Below are 27,178 nucleotides of genomic sequence, written 5' to 3' on the forward strand. Positions count from 1 at the left end.
TGTATGAAGGGAAATGTGTTATTCTTCAAATTTTGATTTCTCACTTGCTTTTTAGGTAGTGAGCTGAGCACTGATGGCCTTGCTCTTGAAGAGGAATATCCTGTGTTGCAGTGTTGCTGCAGGACTTCAGCTTGTTATAAACATATATTATAATATTGGCTTCTCGCAAAGTATAGATATTATATAATGTTAGAAATGCTGTTTGCTGTGTGGATGTAGTTTTCTCTCTTTAGCAAGAATGTTAGCAAGTGTGAGCAAGTAAGAGAACCTCCAAGCGAGGATGAGCCCCGAGGAGCTAATCAACACTTTGTCCAGGGAACAAAAGGGCCCAAAGGCTGCTCCGCCTGGAGAACGGGCGGCCAGGAGGGTCCGGAGCCGCTATCACCGCTCTGCCCGGGGGGCAAAGAGGCCCAAAGCTGCAATCAGCCCTGACTGTCTGGAGAATTAAGAGATCCACCCTACCATTGACCCTTACCTAGCGGGCCCAACTCCAAGAATCAAAAGAAATAAAACCGCAAGGCAGAAGACTACGCATGCTCTAAAAAGGCGGACCCAAGGAGTGGCCATGCAGAACAGCTCCAGGAAAAGTTTGAATATGAATAGAGAACAGACAGTAAAAATGGTATAAAAAGGACTCACCTTGAGCATCAGGTGTGCTCTTGGCAGAGCGCCAAGGCACCCGGCCGTTATCCCTTTGCTTTATTTTATGTGTCTCTTATTGTCTTTATATTAAACTCTTTAAATTCTCACAGGAGAGTGAACCTCGTTTTTCACAAGCTCTTACACCCTGGTGTATCTGCAGTGCAGGACTAGTAGCAGGAGAGAACGCAGCTGAGTTGTACCTCGTGCTTATCTGAGAGACTTCCCCAAGAGTCACCTGATTGAAAGTTTTTCAGAAAAACAAGGATAACACTGTTGGAGTCAGTGCTGTGAACATAAATTAATACTCACCAAGCACTACATAAATATAAAAGTAAATTAATTTATGTAGCACTTTAAGTACTATATAAATTCAACCTCCAATGAAAGCCCATCCCCAAAGATTTATAAAGAACTTGTACATTTTGGACTGGGGAGGAAGAAAAATCCCTCCTTTTTAAGTAAAGGGAAGAGCCTGACTCAGAATGTCTTGTTATTTACTCATGCATTCATATTGCACAATAAAATACTTACATTAAAATGTGTCCGTTTTCAAAAGCAACTTGTTACTCCATTTTTCAACTGAACTTGGCCAGGCTAAAAAGAAAATTATATATGCCAGAGGACTGCAGTAAAAGAGATTTAAGGTTTTCAAATAGTGTAAGAAAGAGACTATAATAAGTGACCAGTGGACCAGTCAGCAATTTTAATTAAAGCTGGGCTGCTTATTGATCTATCATACAGATTTACCCCATCTGCAACATTTCAGCAATGTTCCTATTTCAGAAAATAGCACTTGTTAGAGCCAGTAAAGAATATGGAAGTTTAGAATGGAAATGTTTTATAACTGTGACATTTTGTACTAAGATCTTTTTCCATCCCATTTAAGCACCTCACCTATCTTCACACAAAGATGAAAGCAAATACATGGACTCTATAGGATATTCTATCTGGTGGAAGGTGTCCCTGCCTATGGCAGTGGCATGGAACAATGTGAGCTTTTCCAACCCAAACCATTCTGTGATTCCACGATACTGCTTTTCTAACTTAATGCCAATGGGTTCACTGCATGTCAGTGCTTAAAAAAAAAATCCAAGAAGTCTAAAATATATTGGTATTTTAAAAGATCTCATGTTCTTGAAACCAGTGGGATCTTTAGTGCTTGCATCTTCAAGGTGGGCATTTGTCATCCCTGAACTGATGAAAGTACTTTTCCATTGGAAAAACCAAGGAAAGTACTAAAAAGGGGCTAATAAATGCTCTGCACAGATGTGGAAGGTCTGTGGTAGCAGCAACTGCACTTGGTAGATCTGCTTTGGTCCTGAAGGGTTTGCTTATTTTAAAATTCTAATTATTTAAAATTTCTATTTCTAAGTAACATGGTGAAATACCCTCAATGCAAATTTGACGCGAAAACCTGGTTTTAAAGCCAGAAATGTGTCCTGAAATAGCAGCACCAAGAGTGGCAGGACATCTGCCCTCGAAGGAACTGCTGCTGTGCTCTGGTTGAGAAGAAACACAAACTGGAGGTGGTGATGGTGATGTGTCTGTTGTTTAATTAAATATTTAATTAAATACATGCATGTTGTTTAAAGTTTATGGAGAGCTGTGCTGTGTTTACAGAGCAGCATGTGTGGCAGCACATGGGATGTCTTCTCTTCCAGGTAGTGCCTGGCGAGCACCTGGTGTTGGCAGCAGGATGAAGTCGTCAATGATTATCATTCTTTTCATTCAATAGCTGTATTTTAAGAAAAAAAATAGCTGTATTTTAAGAAAAAAATAAAAAAGGACACGTGTTGAGTTACATTGCGAAACCCGAACAGCCGGGAACTTGCTGCTTGCACACGGGTCAAGGGCTTTGAGAAATCAGGGATAGATGCAGAGATGTTTTCTTTGAGTGGGAAACATTTTAGATGAGGAAAACGTCTCACTTGCCTTTTATTACCCCAGAGCGTTCCTGCTCACCGCAGTGGTGTGGTGAAGCGTTTAGCCCACAGACGGCCATACATCCCATGGTCTTTTCAGGTCCCCGCTATGCGGAGTTTTACCGGGGGCTGATTCTGTAGCAGCCGGCGGTGACAGAGGTGACAAAGAGCGGCCACACCCCCGACCTGCCTCTCCCCCTCACGGCTCCCGTCAGCCCTGGCAGCCATTTCCCGCCGGGGGGCGGTCCCACCCACCACGCGCCTCGTCCCATTGGCTGAGAGCGGCGCGGGGGTGCGGCTACACGCCACCCTCCGATTGGCGCGCGGGGCTGTCAGTCTCGGCGGGGGCGTGGCCTGGCGAGGCGGGTCCCCGCGGGGGCGTTGCGGCCGCAGTTGCGCTCGGGCGGCGGCGGCTGATGGCGGTGGCCATGGGCTCTGCGCTTCTGCTGCTCCTGGCGCTCCTCGGGCCCGCGGCCGCGCTCGCCGGATACATCGAGGTGTGTGGGGGGTGCGGGTGCGGGTGCGGGTGCGGGCGGCGGGGGCTTCCCCGGGGGTACCCGATGCGCAGGTGGGAGGTAAGCGGGGTTCGGGGTGTCTCGGCTGGTGTGGAACCACCTGGAGCTTGTCCAGCCTTTCCGAGACCTTCCCGGGGTGGTGAGTTCGTGTTTTAAACGTGTTTTCGGGAAAGCCGCAACCCTCAGGCCGCGCACCTGGACGGAAGCTCCGTCTCACCGGGATGCTTGGGGCTGTTTTTTTGGGGACGTGACCTCGGCATTCTTGGCACGGGAGCAGGAGCGGCCAGCTTCAGATGGGTCCAGAAGCTTAGAAGACTGTTAGAGGGCAATTCCCTAGATAAAAATCTCGGTTAAACGAATCCATTTGGTTGCTGATGGATCCAAAATAAATCTTAGGTTGGAACTGGCACCTTGGCTTTCGGGGAGTATGCTTCAGCCGAATGTAAAGGCTATGCATTTCATATAGAAATGGCTTAGATGCCCATAGGGGTCTGTGTGTGTATATATATATGTACATGCGCACGTATACGAGTATATATTCCTTTTGTATACACGAAATATGTATTGTGTTTGCGTATATGAAAGTAACTGGTCAGAGGAAATTCCAGCTTTATCCTAAATCCAAAAGGTCAGTGTAATCTAGCTCTCCAGACAACGAGATGGGTAGAAGAAAATCTTGCGGGTCTAAAAACTCGACACTATAAACCTGTCTTATTAGAGGGAAGCAGCAAAACAAGGAGCAAAGTACGTGCTGAGCTTCAGACATGTCATGTAAATAGAGTTTAATAATCTACGCCTGAATGTTGTTTCGAAATGCAAAACAGCTGCATCTGTCTTGTGAAGGTTCTGGGTTATTTAGGGCTGGATAAAGAACAGGCTTGTGGCTGCTTATGAATGGCTTGATTTGAGAGTTTACAGTAAATTTTAATAAGCTTGGTTAAGCAGAACATCTACCTCAATGTGATGCATAAAGCTCTAAGCTGGTGGTAATTCCTAACTGGCAGTAAATGTAGTTCTTGGATATTTTTAATGTGTTATATGGAATTGGTTAGTCCATGATTTCTGCTTGTTTGATTGCTATTGAGGAATAGTATTCCACATACTTTGTACCAATCCTTCTGTTAAATTTCTGTAAATCAATGGAACATGGTTGATAACTGTTTGTGGAACAACTTATGCATCGGTTACCTTGCAGGAAGGATGGTGGAGCTGCTCTTGAGGGCATGGAGCTAATGCCCAGATCAGATTCCTTGGCATTGCCTTGGTGGCAGGGGACTGTCCTGGCTGCTGGTGCTACATCCAATCTCTTGCACCTGTTTGGCAACTCCTCCAGCTGTAGGTCACTTCCTCTCTTACATCCGAGACAAATTTGGCTGCTATGCACATCCCTTCTGGAATCTACTGCTTAGGGATATGGGCCATGAAAAATCAGCTTGGAAAACAAATCTAGCTGTCATTTTTTTCCAAAGCCTGGTGTCTGTGTGATGAAGCAGATCCCAGGTTTTGCCCATCCCAGGATTGGCACAGAGGGGAGCAGTGGTGTCACACCTTGATGCTCCAGGAGGGGCCAGCAGCTCAGCAGCAGGAGAAGGGGGCACTGACCTTTTTGAAAAGGATTAAAATGAAAACATTCCTGCAATTCAATTTGCATCCTCTAAAGGCACGATAGCCACCTTCATCTCCTGGCATAAAATATCAACTGTGGCATTTTAATCATTATTTTTGCTGCGTCCTCTCCCATTGTCTTGTCAGTGGGGGGACTGCAGCTCTCAAGTCTTTATTGCTGCCAGATTTGCTCAAGAATAGCTCTCAATGTAGAGCTTAGGAAGTAAATGGTTACTGTTCAGGGATTTATACTGTGGTCGTTACTGGATTTTATCAGATAATGTGATGAAAAATATGCAAGCAATTGATTTTTTTTCAATAATCAAGATGATATTTGAAAGTTATGGAAAACACGTAAAAATGTCTGCAGTTATTAGTTCAGTTGGATTGGCACGTTTGCATTAGGTAGATTTTCTGTCTCTTGATTATCTTAGCTCCCATTCCCTGTCCCTGGAACACCCGGTAATCTTCTTATCAACTACAATCTGTTTTTCTTTCTGTCCTGCACAGAGCAAGGGGAGTGGCAGTTTATTTTTTTCTCTTAAATTGGTGGTATCTGAACTCTTGACTAGGGCATTCCCAGGAGTTGGTGCTGGTGACAGTTGGTCTCCCTTTCACATCAAAGTGTGGGGATGGCTGATAACCTCTGACAGTTTCTCTTCCAAATGAATATGAATGGAAGAATTTAGAGAAATCATGGGTCCCAGCAGTTAATGTGTTTCTTTCCATAGCAGTATGTGTCTGAATTTTGCTTATTTTGCTTGTGAAGTCCCCAGGAACCTCAAACAGGACACTGATGCCAACTGGAAAAAGAAAATAAATCTATGCTAATTTGATTTGTATTCCAATGATAAACTGCTTCTGCTGTGCCCTCAAGGCCTTTAAAGGTGCAAAGTTTTTTTATCACTTGACCTTTTTGTGTAATCAAATCTGAGGCAATGGAGACCTGATACTGCTTTTTTTTAATCATGTTTGGTATTTTTCCAAAGCTCTCTTGAATGCTTACATCTGTTACCTGCCTGCTTGAAATCACCAGGAGTTGGGGGAGGGGAAAAAAAAGCGTGTGTTTTGCAGCAGAATTTCATGTTATTATTTTTGTCTTGTATTGCTTAAATTCTCCCTAACAAAAATACCAGTCTGTGCCATTTCTGCAGACCTTGGGGACTTCTAATTGCCTGCTGCATCGAACAAAGAACTCCACCTAGGGAAATTTCCACTTCGGTGTTCGAGTCCTGAGCAGAAACAGCCCAGGAAAATTCCAGTCTTGAGCCTGTGGCCTTTAGTTTCCTCTCAGTTCCTAAAACTTTGCTTCCCAGTGTTATGAAATACACCTTCCTATGAAGGTGGTTATATGCAGTGCCTCTTCTAAGCTTCAATAAAAGCTTCTCTGAAGCAAAGATATGGAAATAAAGCAAATCTGATACTGCGGAGAGGCTCTGGAATTTATGCTGTGTTGTAGGATGGCACATGAAGGTAAGTGCTCCTTTTTGGAGGAGGCCTTCAGCTCTCCTTGTTTCACCTGTGGAATAAATATCACCTCCTTAAATGTTATTTAGGCATTAATAGCTCTCCCAGGGATTGAATGACTTTTTTGTTAATGTGGTTGTTGCATCACCTGCAAGTTATTCAAAAGCTATTCTGTAGGTGGCTTTAGCTGTATTATAATTAGGCACTGCTGTTCCTCCAGCACCTGGGAGTGCAGGGAAGGATTACTGCAGTTCCCTGTGCTCTGTACCAGTTGTGCTTCTCTCTAGATGTGCCTTGTAAAACTTCTGCCTTTGCTTTTCCCTGCATGTGTGTCTTTTGGAGGCGTATGGACTCAACCTTGGAAGTATAAGTCACTTTGACTGCAGCATCTGCTTCTACACATGTACTTAAACCAAAGCCTTGTTCCTCAGCTGAAAATAGAAAGAAATACACCATCTCAAACTATTTCTTGTTAGAAGGCAAAGCCTTTCCCTTTCTTTCTACACTTGGGCATTTTACTCTCTGCTCATTAACTCCTCAGGCTTTCTAAATTGATGCAACACCTCAGACTCTTGCTCTCTTGCTTCTTCTGTGCAGTAAAACTTGGTGTCATTGATTTTAAGTTCAGGCAGTCAGCACCTCTGAAACATGATGTTAATTTAAGATGATGCTTGCTCTTGATTGGAAGGCTTTGAATACTCACAATGGCCTAGAAACCCTTCTGGTGAGGCTCCTAACTCAGAACTGTACTTGAACTTGCAAGATTGCCCCTTTTTTTTCCCCAGAAGTGTTGTCTGCACCCATAATTGACATGTTCTGCTCTCTCTACTTGCAGTGAGTTTGTCACAGGGAAATGGCATCTCCTACCACAGGTTTTGGTTGCTGCGTATCTTAAATGGAGTACTTTGGGCTTGGTGACTATGCATTAACTATATTAATTTTGTAGTTTGCTTTTGGATATTTTCCTTTTCAGCTTTTTGCTGTAAGTGCCAGTAAGTCTCAGGTTTGTGGGGAGAAATGGGTTGACAACATTGTGCAAACTCTTACAACTTTTCCATATGTAGATATATACTTATTGTATGCTTACTAGTGTGAGTTATAAAGCAGTAAGAAGGAAGATGTGAGTGGACTAAATTGTCAGGTTTCTCTTTATTGTGAATTAACCAAAATTACTTATTTTTTCTGGTTTGGGAGGACTGATGGCTCCTCCTCAGATACAATAGGATAAAAGTAACTTTAGCCTGTTAATACTGTTACTTATATGGGGCAGGTGGTCGTTCATATACACACACACACGCACATTTCATGTGGAGATCTGGCTTGTGAATGACACTTCTTTTTTTAACTTGTTCAGCACTAGATTTACTACTTTCACCTCCATCTGCCTTCTCAGTTGGAGTTAAATATATATTTGTGACTAAGTGTTCTTTAAGCTATACTACCTTATGTGAGAACATGGAAAACCCATGTACCAAAGAATACAGAAGTGAAACCCACCTTTTAGCCTGGCTTTCAAATGTCCGTAAGTTCTAATGCTTGCTCTAAAGGATTGGTGTTTGAAATGTAAAATTTTGTCTTTATGTGCATTTGTGGGAGTTTTAAGTTCCAACCTGAGATGAATGATCAAAACACCAATGTTCTGCAATTGATGTTAAACTAATCTTTCTGGCAGCCAAACCCAGCCTGCTTGGCTTTATGTAATCAGGTGTCCACCTGATCAGGAGCATATTTGGCTAAGCTGCTTACCAGCTCTTCATTTGGAGGTATTGCAGGCATGTTTTGTATACAGCCAGTGGGGAAAAGGAGGTACTCCTTACTCTTGAAAGATAAACCTGTATATGGAGTAAATTGAGTTCTAACTCCTTGTTGTCATGTTTGCCTGCCGTGATAATGCTCTTGTACAAATGAATATATTGCAGACCTTCATTTTGGTTTATATCTTCAGTAGCCTCCTAGTCACTCTTAACTAGTGTGCACAGTCAAATGTTGCTGCTCTCCGTGGCATTTGGTGATTTATTTCACTTTCCGTTTCGCTGGTGACAATGGGAATTCAAATCACATGTTGGTTCTCTGTTTCCTGAGGGAGAGAACTGCTGGGTGAGGCATGGTCCAGAAAGCGTTTTGTTCTCTACAGGCAGACCTGGTTCACGTACGTATGTATGTATTCATCTGATTTAGAGATCTTTTCTGGCAAGACTGGCCCAGTAGTTTGTGAGGACTGGTGCAGCTGGGCTATGCTGATGTTGGTGTGTTTACTGCAAGGACAGTGGCTTCACTTGAGCTGTTTTTTTCCTGATGATTTGTTTCTCAAGATGACTGTGTTGGGCTGTGCAGTAACATCTGTTAGCAGTGGTTTGAAGGAATTCTTAGTGCTCAACCTGCAGATCAGTGGCTGCTTACAGAGTTTAGTCTAATCCTCTTTGCCAGTGCTTTCCTGGGGGATTCCTCCTCTGGACCTTCAAAAGTCTCACCAGTTATTTCTAGTGCCAGGATTTCCTGCACAGGTGAGCTGCGGGGTAAGATGCTGTGGCTGGACAAGGCCTTCAGTTGATGAAGCAGGGTCTGAAGTTGTTATTCCATGCAGTGTGTGACCTTCAGAGAAACTTATGGAAGAGACAAGTCATTAATTGTTTGGCTTGGATGGCTTCACTGTGCTTTGAGACAAACGGAAAATCATTAGCAAACGATGACTTTGAGCTCAAGTTTTTTAAGTTACCAAGTATGAAGGGCATTAAAATTGCCAGCATAACTTAGATGCAGCCTGGAAAAAACCCAGCGAAACCCACAGAAGGTGGGAGCTGTGCCTTGGTTCCCTGTTGTACTGGAGAAGCTTTGGGGTGAGGCCCTGAGTCATTGGTGTGTTACAGCTGTTGGCAGTGTCGCTGACCCATGGTATCGTGCCGAGGTGCAGCAGATGACAAACATGCCTCAGCACTCAGATCCCAGGCTCTGGCTCTGTGACAGGGATGCATTTAGGTAATTTCATACAGTAAGCTTCTCTCTAACAAAATTACAGCAGTGCAAAGTGTATTTTGATCCAGGTCAAGGACAGGGACAGGCAGGCACGCACAGGCACACTGAGCTGGCTGGGGCCGTACTTACCTTGACTCTAACAGCAGGTTGATACTCAGTGAAGTTTCCATTTAAGAGTAGCTAATTATCATCTCCTTACAGATGACTTCGTGTTTAAATAAAAGCAGTGTTTAACCTTGAAAGTTCCTGTTCTCATTTAGGTCTCTTTTCCTCCAACAAACATTTTCTTGGTTATGTTACATTTTCAAATGTGAGAAGTTCTGAGATGTGGGTCAGGGGGTGGGTTGGTTTCTTTCAATTGTTGCATTAGTGAGAATTTTATTATTATGTTAACTCTCTACTATAGCAGGGCTTGCACTTTCTTATGAAGATGTTGTGCTTCTTTAACCCATCACCACAAAGCTCTAAATGCAGTCAGTGAGGACAACTCAAAAATCTTGCCAAGATGAAACAGAGGTTTAGCAAACTACTTGGTATTTTCTAGGAGTTGCCTTATGCTAACTTCAGTACTGAGATGCCTAAATCAAAAGCTGAACATTTGCATTTTTAATCTTTGGGCTTTTCTTTAAAGGCTCTTATGTTATTTTTAGCTCCAGCTCCCTGCCAAAAGCTTTGTTCCTTTTCTTTTGGATTTTGGGTTGATGAATCCCACTAGTTATGATGTCATTGCATAGTATGAAATGACAGTAACAAAAAGAAAAATCTTACCCATACCATCTGTTACAATAAATATTGTGCACTCCTGTTAGATTCCAAGTGGATTTGGATAGCATATTCACAACAGAAGCTGGTCTTCTTAGATGTGTGGTATCCTCTAGCATAAAGCTTTTAATCACCAAATTCTCTATATGGTTTTGGATTTGACGTGACACATTGCCAGCTCTAAGTGTAGTTGGGTTTTTTTATTGGTGTTTGATCTTCTCTCATTCATATCAGGCCTAGTAACTTGCCAAAAATGGAGGAATTTGCACAAATTAGGCTAATTCACTAATACCAAGCATTGGTTGACTTCTTGCACTGGTCAACTTACAGTAATTGTGGCCTGAAACAGAGAGGGGCAGATTTGCTTTAATCTCCTAAGTATTCCTCTCAAAAGATTAAATGCAAAATGTTGATTGAAACCTCTGATTGGTGTTCCCAGAGAGTGTATTGGCATTTGAATGTGAGTCTTTCCCTGCATAATTTATCAAAGCCCTCACTGAAGAAATTGAATTTGATAGCTGTTTCGTTTTACGCCGCAAGATCACAAACACGTTTAGAAACCCTGAAGAATGAAATGGTGTCAGGATCCAGGCAGAGCACGGAGCCTGCCTTAGCAGTCTCGGTCAAAGATGAATTCTGAAATGTAGGGTACAGCAGTGCTCGTGCATGGACTGAAATGTGCTGCCTGCCAGGAAAAAAGGAGACTGAGAAATTGTTGAGGGTGCATGTTATTGTGGAAACCGGTTATTACTCTTGAATGGAGCAGGATGCTTGCTCCCATTTGGACTTGGGGTAAGATTTAAGTGCCTCTAAGTAGTTTGAGTTGTAGGGTTTCAATAACCACTTCATTTCCAGAGGCTTTAAGTAGAGCCTCAGCCTCAGTGCTGGAAATGTCAGGCAGTGGAGGAGGTTTTCCCTTGGTAACCAGGCAAAAAAATTGAGATTTTGCATTTGCAGTATATTGATGTATTAGAGCTCAGCCTTTGGGCATGGATGGACATGGTGCTGTGGCTTACCTGGGCAAGAGCCAAATCCCAGGAGAGGCTGAGGGAATTCTTGAGGGGGTCACAGAATGAAGTTGTGGTGCTCCTGTGGGTGTGTGAAGCTTGGGCTTGGGACAGAGCATCGTGTCACAGCAAGGGACACTCACTGGAGAAACAAGGGAAAAAACCCCACGTTCCTGCCCCCGTCACTCCTGATAAATGCTGTCTTGTTCAAATTGCATCAATACTTGCCCTGCAACAAAGCCAGCCAGTATGTGGATGTCCTGTTTAGGGCACAGCTGCTTTCTCGGAAACAATTTCCCAATAACAGAGGCAGAGATGAATGGCCTGCCGGAGCAAAGGCTGGATGCAGTGGAAGGTTTGCACTGCTGTATCCCTGCGTTGTCCACAGGTGACTTTGTGGGCTGGATCACAACTTGTCACCTGTTCTGTCCCTCTCCTTCTGCCTATGTGCTCATGCACTTTTGTCTTTTTTTCCATGGTATGCACGTTTGAGTTTGTGAATAAAAACTTGTACTAATCTGAATAGTATGCTATAGAATAGCTGAAATCTATTATCTGTGTTTGAATCCATAGTGCTGTGTTTTATGCATAGTGTTTTTAATTAATCCTTCATTTTAAATCCTTGCATCTTGCTTCAGAATATATCTTTGTTTCTCAGGATAAGAGACAAAGAAATAAACCAGCTGATCACCTCGACATCCTTTTGCCTTCTCTCCCTGCACAACAGGTCCTTCCCTTTGCATCCTGGCTGCCAGGAGGAGGAACTAGAAGAGCTGGATTCCTCCTGTAGTTGGGCTTTGAAATGACAGGAAATCTTCTTTCAAATTTGCTTAAATGTAAAATCCACAGTACAGACAAAAGCTATTTTGAAGTTGAGGCTGAAATTCCTGGGTTTGGCTGGATTTGTTGCGCTCAATTATACTGAGCAAGCTTTTGCAACTTGCTTCACATGGGAATTAGCGTGATGAGGAGAATACTTTTCAAAGTATGACTGTATGGAGGCTTTCCACAGAGCATCTACAGCATGTTAATTCCCTCTTTCACTGCAGGGCCCTGAGTAGAATGCAGCATTGTAGTCCTTTTGTAATAGATGCTGATGGATTTCAGGAGCAGTGCTGTTCTGAAATGGCCACTGTCATACTTGTACTAGTGTGTGTGCAAACTGGTAAGCTGGGTGCTCCAAGGAAGAATACTATGGAGACAGCCAGGAAAATTTTGGGCTGCAAGCTTCATGTGTGCTGTAGCAGAGACATGAGGAGCACTGCTTTCCAAGACCCTAAATGGCCTTTTGCTCCAGGCAAAAGCAAAGATGACTTTACTTCATCTGCTTTGCTTGTCCTTGGTTTCAATTTGGCTTTTTGAGCTTTATGTCACTGTCTTTAAAGATTTTTGCAAAAATTTGAATAATTGTTCCTCATTATGCAAGTGGCTGATAGCTTTCCTCATAATTTTCTGTTCTTTTATTTATTAGGCTGTGATTCTTACATTTTTTTTGATCTTATAACTGGGGGCATAACAAACATTTAGCCACAGCTGGCAGCAGCATTAGCTAAGATGGGTTTAATGTGCTAAACTTTCAGCAGCTCTTCCCCTCACGTGGACTTGGAGATGCATTGCGACTAGCAGTCCTTTGTCTTTTTTTTAAGAGGATGCTGCTGACCTACTCTAAGCTGTTTCTCAGGCCATAAAAGAGGGCTGATTTTTACTGTTAATAACAGCATGCTTTAAATACACCAGATCAAGCAAAGCAGAGATTTCTTTTTGTTTTGTAGTATTTGCTTTGGAATGATTTCTGTGCTTTGGAGTGGCTCTTCAGATAGATCTCTGAGCAGCATCCATCTCACAATCTGTATCTCCAGCATGTCCAGGATGACGCTCTTCACTGATGAAGAGGATTAAAATAGTCATTAAGCTGCAAAACACACAGTATGTCCTGTAAAATACAAAATAAAGATACACATAGATAAAAGATAAAAATACAGACAAACTGAGCATGCTGGAGTGGTACAATCTGTTGGAATGCATCAGGATGGGAACATCTTTAACTTGAGCCAGATTTGGTCTGCTCATATCACAGAAAGATGAAACCAGGGCTTAGTTTGCATATGGAGACACTTGGCCTGGTGCTGTCTGTAGACACTTTTCTTGCTTTCATTTTTCTCTGCTGTGTTTGAGTGGATAGTTGGTCCCTTCTGCCCCACCTCAGATGAGGTCAGTGTCACCTGATTGACACCTAAAATGGTGTCACTACTTGTTAGGATGCTTCCTGCAGTGAATTAACTTTGGGAACAGCCCAAAGCAGGGGACTGTTCTTACTTATTCCCACCTCTCTGGGTTAACACTCACATCCTTTAATTGACGGGTATAACTATGGGGATACAGACAGCCTCTAAAGCAGTTGTGTGACTGTGACTGAGTAGTTGCTCCATGTGCCTTTGCTGTCCAGGCTGTAGAGTTGCCCCAAAGCCTTGACACCCACAAATCCATTCATTTTGTGCTGGTTACCAAACCTGTTCTACTCCTCCAACAGGTACTACTATGAGATACACAAGTTCTCAGTGCAGTATTCTCAGAACGTTCCCAGCCTAATAACACAAATCCATGTAGTACTGGTCCCACTGCTGTCCAGGCTGGCTGGGAATTGTGCAGGGAGGGGCAGCCTCCAAGATAATTCAAATGTGGTCTGGTAAGGAACTCATTTGGGCTCTCCATGATTTTTTTTTTTTTTTTTTTTTGTAAGATGTCCAAAGTAGGGATATGAGAATGAGGTATGTTTCTGGCTGTCTCATGCTGTTGCATCATCAGGCTATAATTTCAGCATAGCTTTTTGGGGTGCTGCTCTGTTATGATTTGAGACATCTGAATAGATTCTATAGAGCTAATCCACATCACGGATTTGCCAGATTCTGGCAGAGTTAATATTTGCAGCTGATAGCCGGGTTTCTGAATTAAAAAACACCATAGTGGGCCATGTCTGAAGTCAACTAGTGAAACAAAACCACCATTCCCCAGGGTTAGAACTTTATGCAACATTTGCATCCTTTGAGAAAGAACTATTGAAATGACTCAGCCCATGGCTAGGAAAATGGTGAGTGGCCAATTGCATCAATAGGCAGATCAATCTACCCTCCAACTACTGTCCCAGTGATGGGATTTGCATGTTAAGTCAGCATTTCCATTGCTATCCTTGTCTGCTTGTAGGGTTAAGGAAAGCAAAACTTGTTTGCAAGGCTGACCGTTTATTTCTTTTTCATTCAAGCGTGTCTCCCAAGAGCATCTGAGCAGGCAAAAAAAAGCATCTCTAAGTAAAAGTCAATAGTCACTTCTTTCCCTGCCTGATAGCCTTTTCCAAGCAGGAAAATAAAGAATTGTTTGGAATGCTTGTGTTCAAAATAACGTATCTTGACGGTTTTCTTTACAGTTCCTCCAGCTGGTCTTTATACCAAAAAAAAAAAAAAAACAACCAAAAACCTGCTATGATGGACAGCCAGGGCAAAGGGTTCAAAAAAAAATTTAAAATACTAGTACATTTCAGAGACCTTCAAGAGGAATTTCAGTTGAGGCAATGGAAGTTCTCAGTGTATAGTGCCTCTTTAAGGCCTAACTGGATTGTTGAAAACTGTTCTGCCTGCTCTTTTTCAAAGAACGATTTCCCTTGCTGTTGCAGAACAGGCAGATTTTGCTTCCACCTTTGTAATAAAGATTTCAGCACCTGATGGCTTTGTGCTTCGAAGCCCTCAGTGAAGTGTCAGGTTACTTAAAACTCATCAAGGACCCAACCATCAGGTGGGTGCAGCTGCAGTGTGTAAATTCTTCCACTAACCTTATGGTCAATTGTATTTCAGCTAAAGCAGACGGAAAAGAACCATGTTCTCTCCCCTACCTTGAAATTTTTCAGAAAATGCATAAGGAAACATCAAGGAAATTATTATCAGTGTGCACAGGATCATTCTTCCCACTGAAACCTGGAAAAGGCTATTAACAAGTTAAAATCTCATTTTATCAAAGATAAAAATCACCTCTCCCATTTTGTTTTATTTCCATGCAGTGCTACACAATCTGATACAGCTCAGTAGAGTGAAGAGCAATAAAATTCAGCATAAGAAATTCAGGTTTTCAACATGCAAAGCCAGGTAAATGTTCTGCAGTGATAGCCCTGAAATACTTCCTTCTGTGGAGGAAGTTTTACTTTCAAAAAGTAAAATCAGTGAAGGGCATCTCAGCACAGCCAGCTTGAGTCTGTTCTATAAATTACCACTTAATTTTCTAATAGCATTAAGCCGCTGTTCTAAGTAGAGCTCTGCTGCTTCCCGTGAAGGAACTGGTTAATGCATCCATTAGAGCTTGTGTGCGAGCCTGGCTGTGGGGTGGTGCTGTAACTGTTCAACCCCAGCTGATGAATTAATGCTTTGGAAATAAAATGCTGCTAAATTACTAAGGATTGCTTTTAAAGAGTGGAAAAAAGGGAAATACATTAGGCCATTGGTGAGGTTCTTTACTTTCTGTGACCCTGCTGCTGACAAGTTTTGGGGGGTGCTTCAAAAGGCTTTTTGTCACTTCTCTTGTATCAGACTGCTCAATCCAGGTGTTTTGAGTTCCAGGGAATGTATGGAAGTCCATTTTTCATCCTCTGCTTTGGAAGAAGGTAAATTGTGAGATTTGAGCCTGAATTCTGCTGATAGCCCCAGGATCTTTTGAGGACTGGTTGGCTGTGTGTGATAAGCTTAAAAATAAACAAATAAAGCTTTTGCCCTCAGACTCTTGGAAGTAAGAAATGTTGCTCCAAGCCTTCTTCCTGCACTCCAGCCTCTTCCCTGCTTAACCAGAGTAGTGCTTGGCATTTTTTATCCTGCCCTTGTTTGTGGGCTTGCACTCTCACCTTCAGTTTGCCAGCTGTAGTGGAAGCCTTTCACCACTTTTATTGCTGTTTAGTGGGATCAGAAATAGCTAAAGTCAGGAAAATGAAAGACTGTTTTGGTGAAAATTTGAGATGGTTTTGCTAAGTTAATTATCTTGCATTTATTTTATTGCCATGAGTGGTAGGAACTTTTCCTAATGAGCAGCTAACGGTAAAGTTTTCACATTGAAGTTTTAAGGAAAACGATGTTGTTTACTGTAGCTGAAGAAACTTACAGTGTCAGTATAGGAATCTCTTTAAAGCACTGATTTTTGGACACTTAGACAATAAAGGTTCTTAAAAGATTTTGTTTTGTGTGTGAGCAGTCATGTAAGCTGCTGCCTGAAAGATGCTCCTTAACAACTCTGAATAAATAACAGGGGGAGGTGTATGGGAAGATGGTTTTGGTTTAAAATCCCAATTTTCATTATTTTCCTTATAGATTTACTAAGAGCCAGAGTTGCTACCTGTTCTCAATAACAGGTACTAACTGTTGACCATTTTGACAGACTTGAAATTTGTAGAAGTAACCTGTGGACTTAAAAAGTTTAAAGTATAAAAGTTTTAAGTCCACTTTGGGTGGACTTAAAAAGTTTAAAGTATAAAAGTATTCTCAGTTTTTATGCTGGAAAAAACAAGGCTATTTCATAATTTTTTTGGTAACTTGTTAGTTTTGGTATGGATCAGCATAAGCTTGGCAGAGGTCAGAGAGCAGCAGCAAGGACAAAAGCAGCCCTGTATTTTAGCTGTGGTTTCCAGGTTTCAAAAGGTAGTCATTAGCATGGTTTGGAAACCCAAGACTTAAAAACCTCATGGTTTCCTCTGCAGATTTGAAGTTTCATCTGAATTGTTTGGAGGGGACAGAATTACCAATGAATTGGGTTGGGTTTTGGGGTTTTTGTACAGAAGATTGTGAATTTAGGAGTGGAAAGCAATAAGCATGACCCGTAGACCTCCAGCGTGGTCAGAGCAGGACCTGTTGAATTATTCCCGTGTGCTGTCAGGAAGTTGCCATGTAGCCTAATTGCAGGACTTGAAAATCCCAAGTGTTTTATCATGTTCCAAAACACGTGCAGTCTGTGCACATAAATAACCAATCTGTGATACTGAACAACATCTGTAAGGGGATGGATACTTGAACCAAACTCAGGCTGCATTGCTAACTGCATTCCTGCTTGTTATCCTTCTTTATCTTGCTTTTTTCCCCCCCAGGTATTTGTCCTTGCCACTTCATATTCTCTGTGAAAATGTGCCCTTCAGTTTCCTGCTTGCCTTTTGGATCATGGTGTTTTAGAGAAAAACACAATCTCTGCAGCCTTTTTATCTGGAGTCAGCTGGGTGGTCAGACACGTGGATGGAGTGAGGAACCACAGGTTCCTGCAGTGGCTCTTTTGTGCAGTTCCCAGTGAGCTTTGCAAGATCTGTAAAACAAATGTTCATGCTGTTTTGAGGAAGGAATTTTGGTTTGTTCCCTCCTGGAATGCTAAATCACTTTGACTCAGTAGTAAAGGGTTTATTTTTCTGTCTACCTGGTGTTAACAGATTATTCTGTCTCCTTTCTGCCAGTTTTGGCCAGTAGGAAAGCTAGTGGAGAACTTGTGTGGGTGTGTGACTTGTGATGAGTTTTAGTCCAGGAGTTATTTTTGCCTTGAACAAATTGCTTTGAAGCGATGAAAGATTTTCTAAAAGTACTTTGCTGTGTATTATGGAATCTGTATCCTGGTAACTACAGTGATCATATTCCCTAATTCTTGTATAGCTAAAGTGCCTTAAGATGGCACAAACTCTCCTATCAAACTACGGAGAAGTCACTTTACAAAATAGCATCTCTCAGTATTCCTCCACATGTGCTGCTCTCAGTGATGCCTTTGTGCTATCAGCAGTGATGGTTCATATTAACAATCAGCTCAGAAATGAAAGATCTGAGAGTTAAACTTTTCAAACACTATTAAGCCATAGCTGCTGTCCTTAGGTTTTGGTTTGGATTGCCCTTCTGGTTGTCCAGGAAGGCAAAATTGCTTCATGGCCATTTTTTTCAGCAGAATATTAGTGAATGTGAAAACATTAACTTGCTCTCAAGTTTTCACTTGCTGACTGGCTAACAGGACATCTTGGGTCTCTGTGCCTCAGATGCCCAAATAATTAATGTGGGAAAGCAGCAATTAGTTGGGCCTTGCAAGACAGAGTGATGACACAGATTGGAGTGAGGAGATGAGGATTAAACGGAGCTGAGCTCACTGCTGGGTGACCTTAGGCAAGTCACTTGACTTTGTGCCTCAGTTTAGCCCAGTGATAAATAGGTCTGGCTCCCTGTGCTGGGATAGGACTTCGGATGGTGCCATAAAAAGGGAACTTTAAATAGCGCCATGGCAGTGTTCTGCTGCGAGGGGAAGGAAGTGGCTGTGAGTGTCTGTCTGACACAGCTTGGAAATTGTCCCTGATGTCCTTGGGACGCGTGGAAGGCGACCTGGATGATTAAACCTATTTGGACCTACCTGTGCATTGTGTGAGGATTACCAGTGTTTGTACTTTCCTCTTCTCTTGCCCTTGTTTTTAGGGCGGCTTTGTCTTAAACTGTTCCAGTCCCAGCCATTACATCCAAGCCATACTTTTGAAAGCTTGAGGCCCTGCAATTAATCTTTTTCAAAGGGCATAGTTCTGGGTACAGCAACATTTGTTCAGGGAATGTTCCACTGGAGTTGTTATGAACTTTGTCTCTCTAGGGATAGAAAAGAGGATGCCAAAGGCAACCACGTTACACAAGCAACTTCAGGAAGCTGAGGCAGTGCTGACTCGTGGCTTTACTGGATTTGATCACCTCTCTCCCAGCCCGGCTGTGCACCAGCACTGCCTGCAGTGTGGCACTCCCTATGGAAATGTGGCAGTTTCCAGTGCAAATGTCTCCCAGGCAGGTTATGTGCCCATTGACTCATGTATGCCCAGTTTATGAAGCATGGATAAACTAGAGGAGGAGGGGGAAATAATCTGATACCTCCGAAGTACAAATTCCAAGGGCAAAAAGGCTGCCCATGAGTCACAGGTACTTGGAAATCTCCCTTTTTCCTTGTAGAAAGGCAGTGGAATGTGCAGGGCAGTAAGGAATGCTTCAGGCTGCAGCAGGTCTTTGTAATCCTGCGGTTGCTGTCGGCATGTATGGGAGTGCGTGGATTGTTGTCCCTGAACTTCCGAGCATTCAAGGCTTCATGTCAGCCATAAACACAGGCATCTAAATATAAACTGCACCCCAGCTACCACTGCAGCTTCTGCCTTGGCTCCCAGTTCTCTGCTGGTGCAGGCTCCTCCACCACAAAAGTCAATAAAGGACAAGCAGATGAGAACTCCACCCCTTCCAGCAAGTTAAAGCAAGCCAAAGACTGCTTTAGTGAGATTTCTGCCATTTAAATTCAAAAGCAAACACAGGCTGGTATTATCAGCTCACACCAGATCTGCCTGCAGACAATAATTCTTCCTGTCTTGGACCCCTGCCCATGTGCATTATTGTAATTATCAGCAATTTAAAAAAAAATAAAGCAATAAAGCTAGGATGAGCTGCTAGTCTGTAGATTTACTGCCTGCTGTGTCAGGCATTCATTAGCCTTCCTGGGTTCAAGCCACCTATCTGCTGAATAAAACCCGGAAAAGAAGCTAAGTAAAACAAAGCATGAAACACCATTTGAAGCATGAATTGAGAGCTCTGCTCGTGTTTACAAGTTATAAATCCAAAACCAGGGGAGTTCTAAGTATTCTGTCCAGAAGTTCTTGTGTGTAAAGAACCTCTGCCAACATCCCTCACTTTTTAGTTGAAGTGTTGGTCTCCTGAATACTGACTTATCATTAATTCCCAGGTGAGATTCATGGCAATGAATGTGTGGCACGCTGTGACCCAGGAAGGCTGGGCTTTACAACGCCAGCCCAGCTGTTCCCCTTCCAACAGCTTCAGTTTGTGACTGCAGCTCTTCTTAATTTTTGTTTTGCCACGGCCTGGCCTCTCCATGTGGAAGGAAAAAGGCCCATGGATGTCAGCTGGAGGCAGTGATAATATGGAGTGTGCAGCTGAAGCAGTTGAATCCCTGCACAAACATTCATACCAATGTTTCAGTGCAGAAAGGGCAAAACATTAGAATCCTCACACATTCAAAAGCAGCAGCCACGGAGGGCTGTGTTCTTCAGAAGGCTGGTAAGGTAACAGGGCTCATTTTTGTATCAAAGGAACTGTTAGAATTCCTCAGTGGTCTTGAAAGCGTTCAGTTTATGTCCTCCATATTTGTGGGTATTGCACTGACATGGGGGGATTTGCAGAGTTGCTCCAGGTAAGAGTAGGAAATGTAATTTAAAAAAACAAACCCAGAAAAAGCTCTTCCTTTCCTTTAATTAAGGTGGGCAGTGTGATTTATCTGGATAAGGACAGTGCTGAGCAGCCTGTTCTGAAGTCCCTCAGGTTGTGGTTCATGTCCACCCTGATTTAATAACCAGTATTGGTTCTGAGGGGCTTCGCTTAATTAAAACCAAACAGTGCAAGTAATCTTTTCAAGTGCTGCATGGCTTTTTTTTTGTCACTGTAGTAGCAACTGGTTGTGGAGTACATGTAACTCAGGAACAGGTGATCTGATCTGTCCTGTAGAGAATCCTGCAAAAGGCCCTGCCTTGTCACCTAAGGCAGGGTATGCCCTCAGCAGCCAGTAAACTCTTCTCTGGTCACCAAGTCAATGCAGTTCTCCATTGGAGCTTTCTTCAGCACCTTAAAATTCTAGAGGCTGGAGTTTCAGTCTTAAAACAGCTTAATCTTCCATGGTTTTATGTGGAGAGCTACTCGTGTTGCTGCAGGGGAAGCCTGATGAAAAGCTTGGGCAGCGTGGGTTCTCCTCACAGGCTCTCCAAGCTTCTCAAGCTCCCTTCCACTCTGGTTTTGCTGGAATAAAGGCTCATTGTGGCTAATCTGATCAGATGGACAAGGCTACGGTCATGTTTGACCCCACCAAAAATGCAGAATTCAGTTAAATATGACATTTTGCAGATACCTTTGTGCTATTAAGGAAAGCTCTCAGGAACTAATTTGTGTGAATTATTATTATCAGCTTTTCTTCACAAGAGATAAGCTCCAATCACCCTTCAAGCCTCAAGTCCCCAGCAGCATGCCAGATGGTTTTCCAGAATAGCATTCCGTAGGGAGCTGAATGGACAGCATGTGAAATAAGTTATGTTGTGATGAGGTTTAACAGATCACAGCAATAGAAGGCAAAGGATATGGATGTGGTTTTCATGTTTAGATCTTTACAAACCAGAACTGCAATGTACTGCTTGTGTTTCAAGGGTAGATGTAAAATACTCTTTATTTTACTAAAGTCTCTAGCCTTGTGTCCCTCCTTCGGGATTGGGGATACTTGCAGGAGGAACAGATATGACCCTTTTTAGCACCTGGAGCCCAGGCCTCCAGGTGGGTTATGCTCACACATTAAACCCTGTGTCACAAGCTGAAGAGGCCAGTAGTAAATAAAATCCAGGATACTTGGGCAGACACTTCCATCAGAGAAAAGGAAAATTTAGGGTCTTGAATTCCAGTGTTTCAAGACCATAAATCAGGCACCACATGGCAGGGTGAGGAATTTAACTGACATTAACTGGCCAGAGATTTATGTGTTTATGGAATCAAAAACTTCTTTGGTCTTGGAAAGCAAACTGGATTACAGAATTATACCAAAAGGCAGAGCCCCGTTTCTCCTGAAACATCTTGTAAATTCAAGTGCCGGTGCGGAAAAAAGTAATGGTTTACGGAACAGTCTTTTCCTAAATAACATTTGTCTTGCTCTCATGTTATGGATATGTATTAATAGGATAATAGCTACTTTTTAATGTTCAACAAGGATGTATACAACTGGATGAACTCTCTTCCATCATGTGTGTGTTGCCCCTCCTGATCTGTCAGGCTGCTTATTTAAAGGATTGAATAGTTGCTCCCCAGCACTAAAAGAAGCAGCTGCTTCCATTTATGGCTGGGAAATTCCCAGAGAAAAATGTGCTGTCAGTTTGTTCATCCCTTTGCAATGTGGAATGGGTGAATTCTCTGAAGTACTAAAGAGCTTAACTAAGGACATGGCTTTATCCCAAGCTTTGTGCTGGTTTACATGTTCTGAAGCCTTCCTTTTGCAGAGTGATGTTTGAGTGTAGCCTGAGGGATCTGCTTCCAGTTCTGATACACCGAAAGCAATTGTGGGAAGCATCAGAAAGTTTCTTGGTCCCAAAAGGCTCTTGTAGGTGACCTTTTTCTCTGTTTAAGTGTCAGTGTTAAAGATGTGGCCTCCATGAAGTTTGGAGGTGCTGTATTCTCTCATTACAGCTAAAATGAGATCAAAGTACTAGATTAAATAACTGATATGATTGAGGGCTGGAGTGGATTGCCAGTGAAGGAAAATTGAAGCCCATTGCTCAAAAATCTTGCCTTGCAGGTCCTGGGGTTAAAAAATTAACTTGTGTATCTCAAAGTTCATTAACTCACCCAACAGCGCAATTCAAGAGAAGATTTCTGCTGGTTGATTAAAAGTGATGAAATCAAGCAAGTAATTAGTCTCGTTTGTTCAGCTGTGAATTGGGGCTTAGCATGTTCTGGTAGCTACGGCAACAGCACTCGACTGATATGCAAACTATGTGAGCAATCCAAGGAGGAGGAATGATACCTTTGCAGGGATCGAGCCAGAGAGGCAGCAAAAACAAACACTGGCTCGAATCAGTATGTAAATAGGGGGTGGTCATGATTTCAGGAGGTTGGTATGTGTTTGAACAGGAGTTTTGCTCATGCAAGAGCTGTGATGAATGGATTACTTAGGGATGTTTCTGCCTCTCGATGGAGCCTGCACCTCTCCTGCCTCACGAAGTTCCCTTATTGTGCTGCAGACTTGTTAAGTTTGCTTTGAAGGAGCCAGATTTCAGGCATCAGCAGAGCCATCATAGCACATGCATTTATTCTCTTTTGGTGTCCTGTATTTTTAAAAGGGTTTAAAATGCTTCCTGGGTTCTTGATCTTGTGTTTCTTTTCGTTTTTTTCTGGGCGTGGAACTTGGATGTGGTTGTGGTGTTGTCATCAAACAAAATTGTTTTAGGGATTGTTTCCTTTAGCCTGTCAGGTCCTGTGCTCTCTGGAAAGTGGTTGTTGGTACCAAAGTGGTGTTTGTTTGGAGAGATAAAAAGAGCCTCTTAAAAAGTTTGTGTGTGTTTAGTGTTATGAAGGATCATTCTATGTTTGCCTCTTTCTTCTGAAAAGACAGCAGGGAGCAGGGTTGTGCAAGGCCTACCTATCACAGGTTCTGCTGTGTGCACTTGTAAGATGTTTATTAAAGGCTTGATTTCTGAAAGAACCGAGTTACTGCACCATATTCCCAGCCTCAGTCTATTCCTCAGAGTTCCTCCTGTACCTCCACTATGTGACTATTTTTTCCTTAGGACAGAGTACAACAAATGTACCTGCACTAAACTTGAAAATATATGTGAACTTGGCAGCATTTTGATACTGGGACATCGATGCTGCTATCTGTTACACATAGTTTGGTATTTCCTTGCTTTGTGGTCTGTGTTAAAACATGCTGTCACGAGCATCTGTTGATTAGAAGAGTCAGAGTAAATAGAAACCACTTGTATAAGACTGTTTCTCTTAAGTGATGCACGGGTGAATAGTACTTAAAATTCAAGGGGTCATTTTTCTGCAGTTAATACTTGAATTTATGCTTTTATGCCTCAGGTTGGTTTTCTCCCCCAAGCACTAATCTCGTGCTCAGCACTAAACAATCCTTGACTTTCAGAATGTTGAAATGTCTTATCTCCAGGCAGTGAGATAAGAGGAGGGGGAGAAATGAGCTAATTATAATGGAGTTATTCTTTTTCCTAATATCCAGTAACTAGGAGCTGCACAAAGGAGTTGTCCAGTTGAATTGTACTCTTTATTCCTTTATTTGCTTTAGGCATACAAATATTGGTATGAATTGATGGGGGTCTGCAGGCAGTAGGGGTTGAACAGTGACCACAGTAATTTATGCATTTTTCAGTGCACAAAAAGTTAAATATGAAGGCAGGACTGGTAGCCTGGGGTTGTGTTGCCTGCCAGTGAAAAGCAGCTTAGGGCCAGCAGACTGCATTGCTGTTTCCATCTGGAGTAGTTGAAATTGATTTAATTCTCCTGAACACCTTAAAGAGCATTTGATTTAGTAATTCATCTGCTTTTTTGCCTTATGCCTCTTTCTCTTTTACAACAGGTAGTAGTTATTTAAGGAGAGCATGTTCAGCTCCCACCATCCACTTGGTCTTCTCAGAAAAAAAAAAAAAAAAAGGTCTGCAATTTAATGTACTCCTCTTTTTCCTCTTTCGGTCAGCCAGCAAGATTTCAGAAAGGGGCCCTGACCTTATTTTCATTGATCAGTCTGGAGTTTGACCCAAATGTGGGCCTGGGCTGTCAGGTTTTTGTCTGCTGGTGCAGTCTGGGAAGTGCGCAGAATACACATCTGAAACAGCTCCCCATAGGAATGCACTGAATGGGACACAACAGGCTTTGAGGAGCTGGTTGCCACAGCTATTTTTTCTGATTCAGCAGAAATCATCTTTATTTGTATGTTTGAGCAAAAATCTTGGGTATTTCTATCCCAATTATTCAATGATACTGGGATAAACATATAGCTTTAAACTCTGAGCAGGATTCTTGCAGTGGGACGCAGTTATTTTATTAGTAGTAGTAATACCTGCTTGTGTGTAACCTCACAGAGGTCCTTCTGCCAAAAGTTATTAGTATTATTTAGTAAGTTTTTCAGACATCTGTTTTGCCCCCATATAGGTGCAGCCTTTTAGTGGGAATTATTCTTGGTTTTGGTAAGCTGTTGTTTCAGTTGTAAAAACAGAGTTTGTGAAAACAAATGCCTTGCTGGTGAAAACTTGGGGTTGGCTCAGCATTTCAAGGAATGTTGTTACAAAATAGTTTGCAAGACTCCACTGATATTCTGGATCAAGGAGGAGCTGTCTGAGAAGATGCCAGAGGGTTTCTGGTTCTGTGAGTTGTTGAGTCTTTGATCAGATAATGAATCAAGGTGTTTTGTTTTGGTTTGTCTTCACAGGCCCTTGCAGCCAATGCTGGGACAGGGTTTGCGGTGGCAGAGCCTCAAATTGCCATGTTCTGTGGGAAGCTAAATATGCATGTGAACATCCAGACTGGGAAATGGGAACCTGACACTTCTGGGACCAAGAGCTGCTTTGGAAGAAAGGAGGAGATTCTGCAATATTGCCAGGAGGTGAGATTTTCTGTGTAATCCTGACTCTTCACTGCTGTGAAGGAATTGGATTCCAATTTAGCTGCTCAGTAGCAAATTAACCCTGCAGGAGATGAGCTTGCTTTTGCCCATGTCCAATTCCCTGTACTGTCCTGCTGAGTTATTGCCCAGGAAGAGCAGGGAGGACACTGCAGTGGGATTTAGAAGCTACCTCAGATCACCTCACACTGCCACAGAAGGTCCTTGGTCTGTATGTCAGAGGTATCTTCATGTATGTTTGCAGGGCTCTACCCAAATGTTCTGCCTCTGAGCTGGTTAACCAGCATCTGCTCCCTGTTGTGTAAAATGGAACCTGACACCTATTCTAGGTAGAATGTGGCTGTGCTATTCTCAGTGATGTGTTCAGATCAGCCAGAATATTAGAAAAATATTTTAATCAAATTTTGATGGTATTTTTAAGCTCTTTATACTTTATTGCAAAAGATGTAATCGTCTTCTACTGTGTTTCAGATACTCTATAGCATATTGGCCTTGTCCAGTGTCTTTAATTGCTCCTATGAGGTGACAGGCACATAAAATACCACAAGGAATGTATTTTTTTTTAATGGGAAAGCAACAGAATGTACCATGTCTGGACTGGAAAACTTTTTAAACTGTTTTACAAGGCTGATATAACTGGGGCTGCATTTTTTTCACGTAGTAGAAGCCTAAATATAAGCCAGTGTCTGGACTTGAGAACTTGAGCAAGGCATAAGGATCAAATTAATACATCATAAATGGACCAGGCATGAGGAAACCTGAGGAGGTGGGTGCTTTTTCTGACAAGTGTTGAGAGAGTCTGAAGACATTACTAAACCCTGTTTGTTGGCGATTGCTGTTCCAGGGGGGTATTGTGTTGCTCCAGAAAGAATTAAACAGCTACATCTCCTCCAAACCTGAATACTCAGATGCTCCTCCTCCACTGCTGTGCAAATCCAGACCCCTTAGCTTAGTGCCAGTGAGGCCTCTTGCCCTGACCTGGCTTTCTCCTGCCTCAAAGCAGTGGCATATCCATTTCTGAAGCCCTGTGTGACAGACAGCTGGAGCTTTCTTTATGTCTCCAGCTGTCCTGAGTTTGATCCAGAGGAGAGCGTGTGTCCATGTGCAAACTCCAACTTGTTCCTGTGTAGAGAATCAGCCTCACTACTCTACTACACTACTAAGGTAGGGGCTGCTCTGCACATTCTCTGTCCTTTCTGGAGAGAAACCTCTGTCTGTGCTGTTCCCCAGATGTACCCAGACCTTCAGATCACCAACGTGGTGGAAGCCAACCAGCCTGTCAGCATCGACAGCTGGTGCAAGCGTGGGAAGAAGCAATGCAAGGACCACACTCACATCGTCGTGCCCTTCAAGTGCCTGGGTGAGTGTGTGCTGGGTGTGCTGTGCATTCCTGTGGGAGAAGCAAGGAATTGCCTCCTGGGTTCTTACAGAGAGAACAACTCAGTTTGTAAGACTTCTCTTGTATCAGGTTGTCATTTCCACATTCAACTTCCACTGAAACATTTTTCTTTCCACAAGATGGAACTCTGCCTTTCTGGAGCAGATCAACAGCTTGGTAACAGCTGTGGTGGAATAATGGTGCCTGGCATGAAAAACAAATCCCCATTCTCTCTGCAACTGCCATAAAAACCTGAAGGCTATTGTATCTGAGTATCACAAAGACATTGGGATTTAATATTTTGATCCTATTTTTGTGAAGCTTTAATATTTTGTTGCCTTGGAGACTTAAATGCTCAGTGTGCTCAGGCTTCCTGCTTGGTCTTGGCAAGAGATCTCTATTCTATTTCAATGACTATATTTAAACGTTGCTGTTTCAAAGAGGCCCTGCTTCTTGCAGCTGTATCCCCTGTCCCCATTTTGAACTGTGAAAGAGTATGAGATAAACTGTGATGGATTTCATGGTGCTTTCCAGAATCTCCCCACCCACTGGAATCAGGCAGCATGTTTTAACTGGTTAACTTGTGACTTCTGACTTGTTGGTTGTGGCTGACACTGCGCTGCCCCATGCTGCCCCAGCTTAGTTTCAGCTGGCTGACTTTCTTTTCAGTTATCCACTGGAAAAGACTTGTAGGAAGTCTTGGACGAGTCTGATTGCTGGGAGCATTCA

At 42.7% G+C, this 27,178-nt stretch overlaps 1 protein-coding gene across 6 annotated transcripts in view; it reads left to right on the forward strand.

Moving 5' to 3' along the window:
- Nucleotides 1-2,953: 2,953 nt before the first annotated feature.
- The window catches only part of APLP2 (amyloid beta precursor like protein 2), a 48,153-nt gene continuing 23,928 nt past the window's right edge, over nucleotides 2,954-27,178 (forward strand). For 5 of the 6 annotated variants that reach the window (XM_048328602.1, XM_048328603.1, XM_048328604.1 and 2 more), the window contains exons 1-3: nucleotides 2,954-3,061; nucleotides 24,880-25,053; nucleotides 26,302-26,431. In XM_048328602.1, coding sequence (XP_048184559.1) covers nucleotides 2,981-3,061; nucleotides 24,880-25,053; nucleotides 26,302-26,431 — 385 coding nt within the window. In that variant the 5' untranslated portion in view covers nucleotides 2,954-2,980. The remainder of the gene's footprint in view (nucleotides 3,062-24,879; nucleotides 25,054-26,301; nucleotides 26,432-27,178) is intronic. The other variant, XM_048328607.1, reaches the window with a different exon arrangement.

Source organism: Corvus hawaiiensis, chromosome 25 (assembly GCF_020740725.1).
Source record: "Corvus hawaiiensis isolate bCorHaw1 chromosome 25, bCorHaw1.pri.cur, whole genome shotgun sequence".
Lineage (NCBI taxonomy): Eukaryota > Metazoa > Chordata > Aves > Passeriformes > Corvidae > Corvus > Corvus hawaiiensis.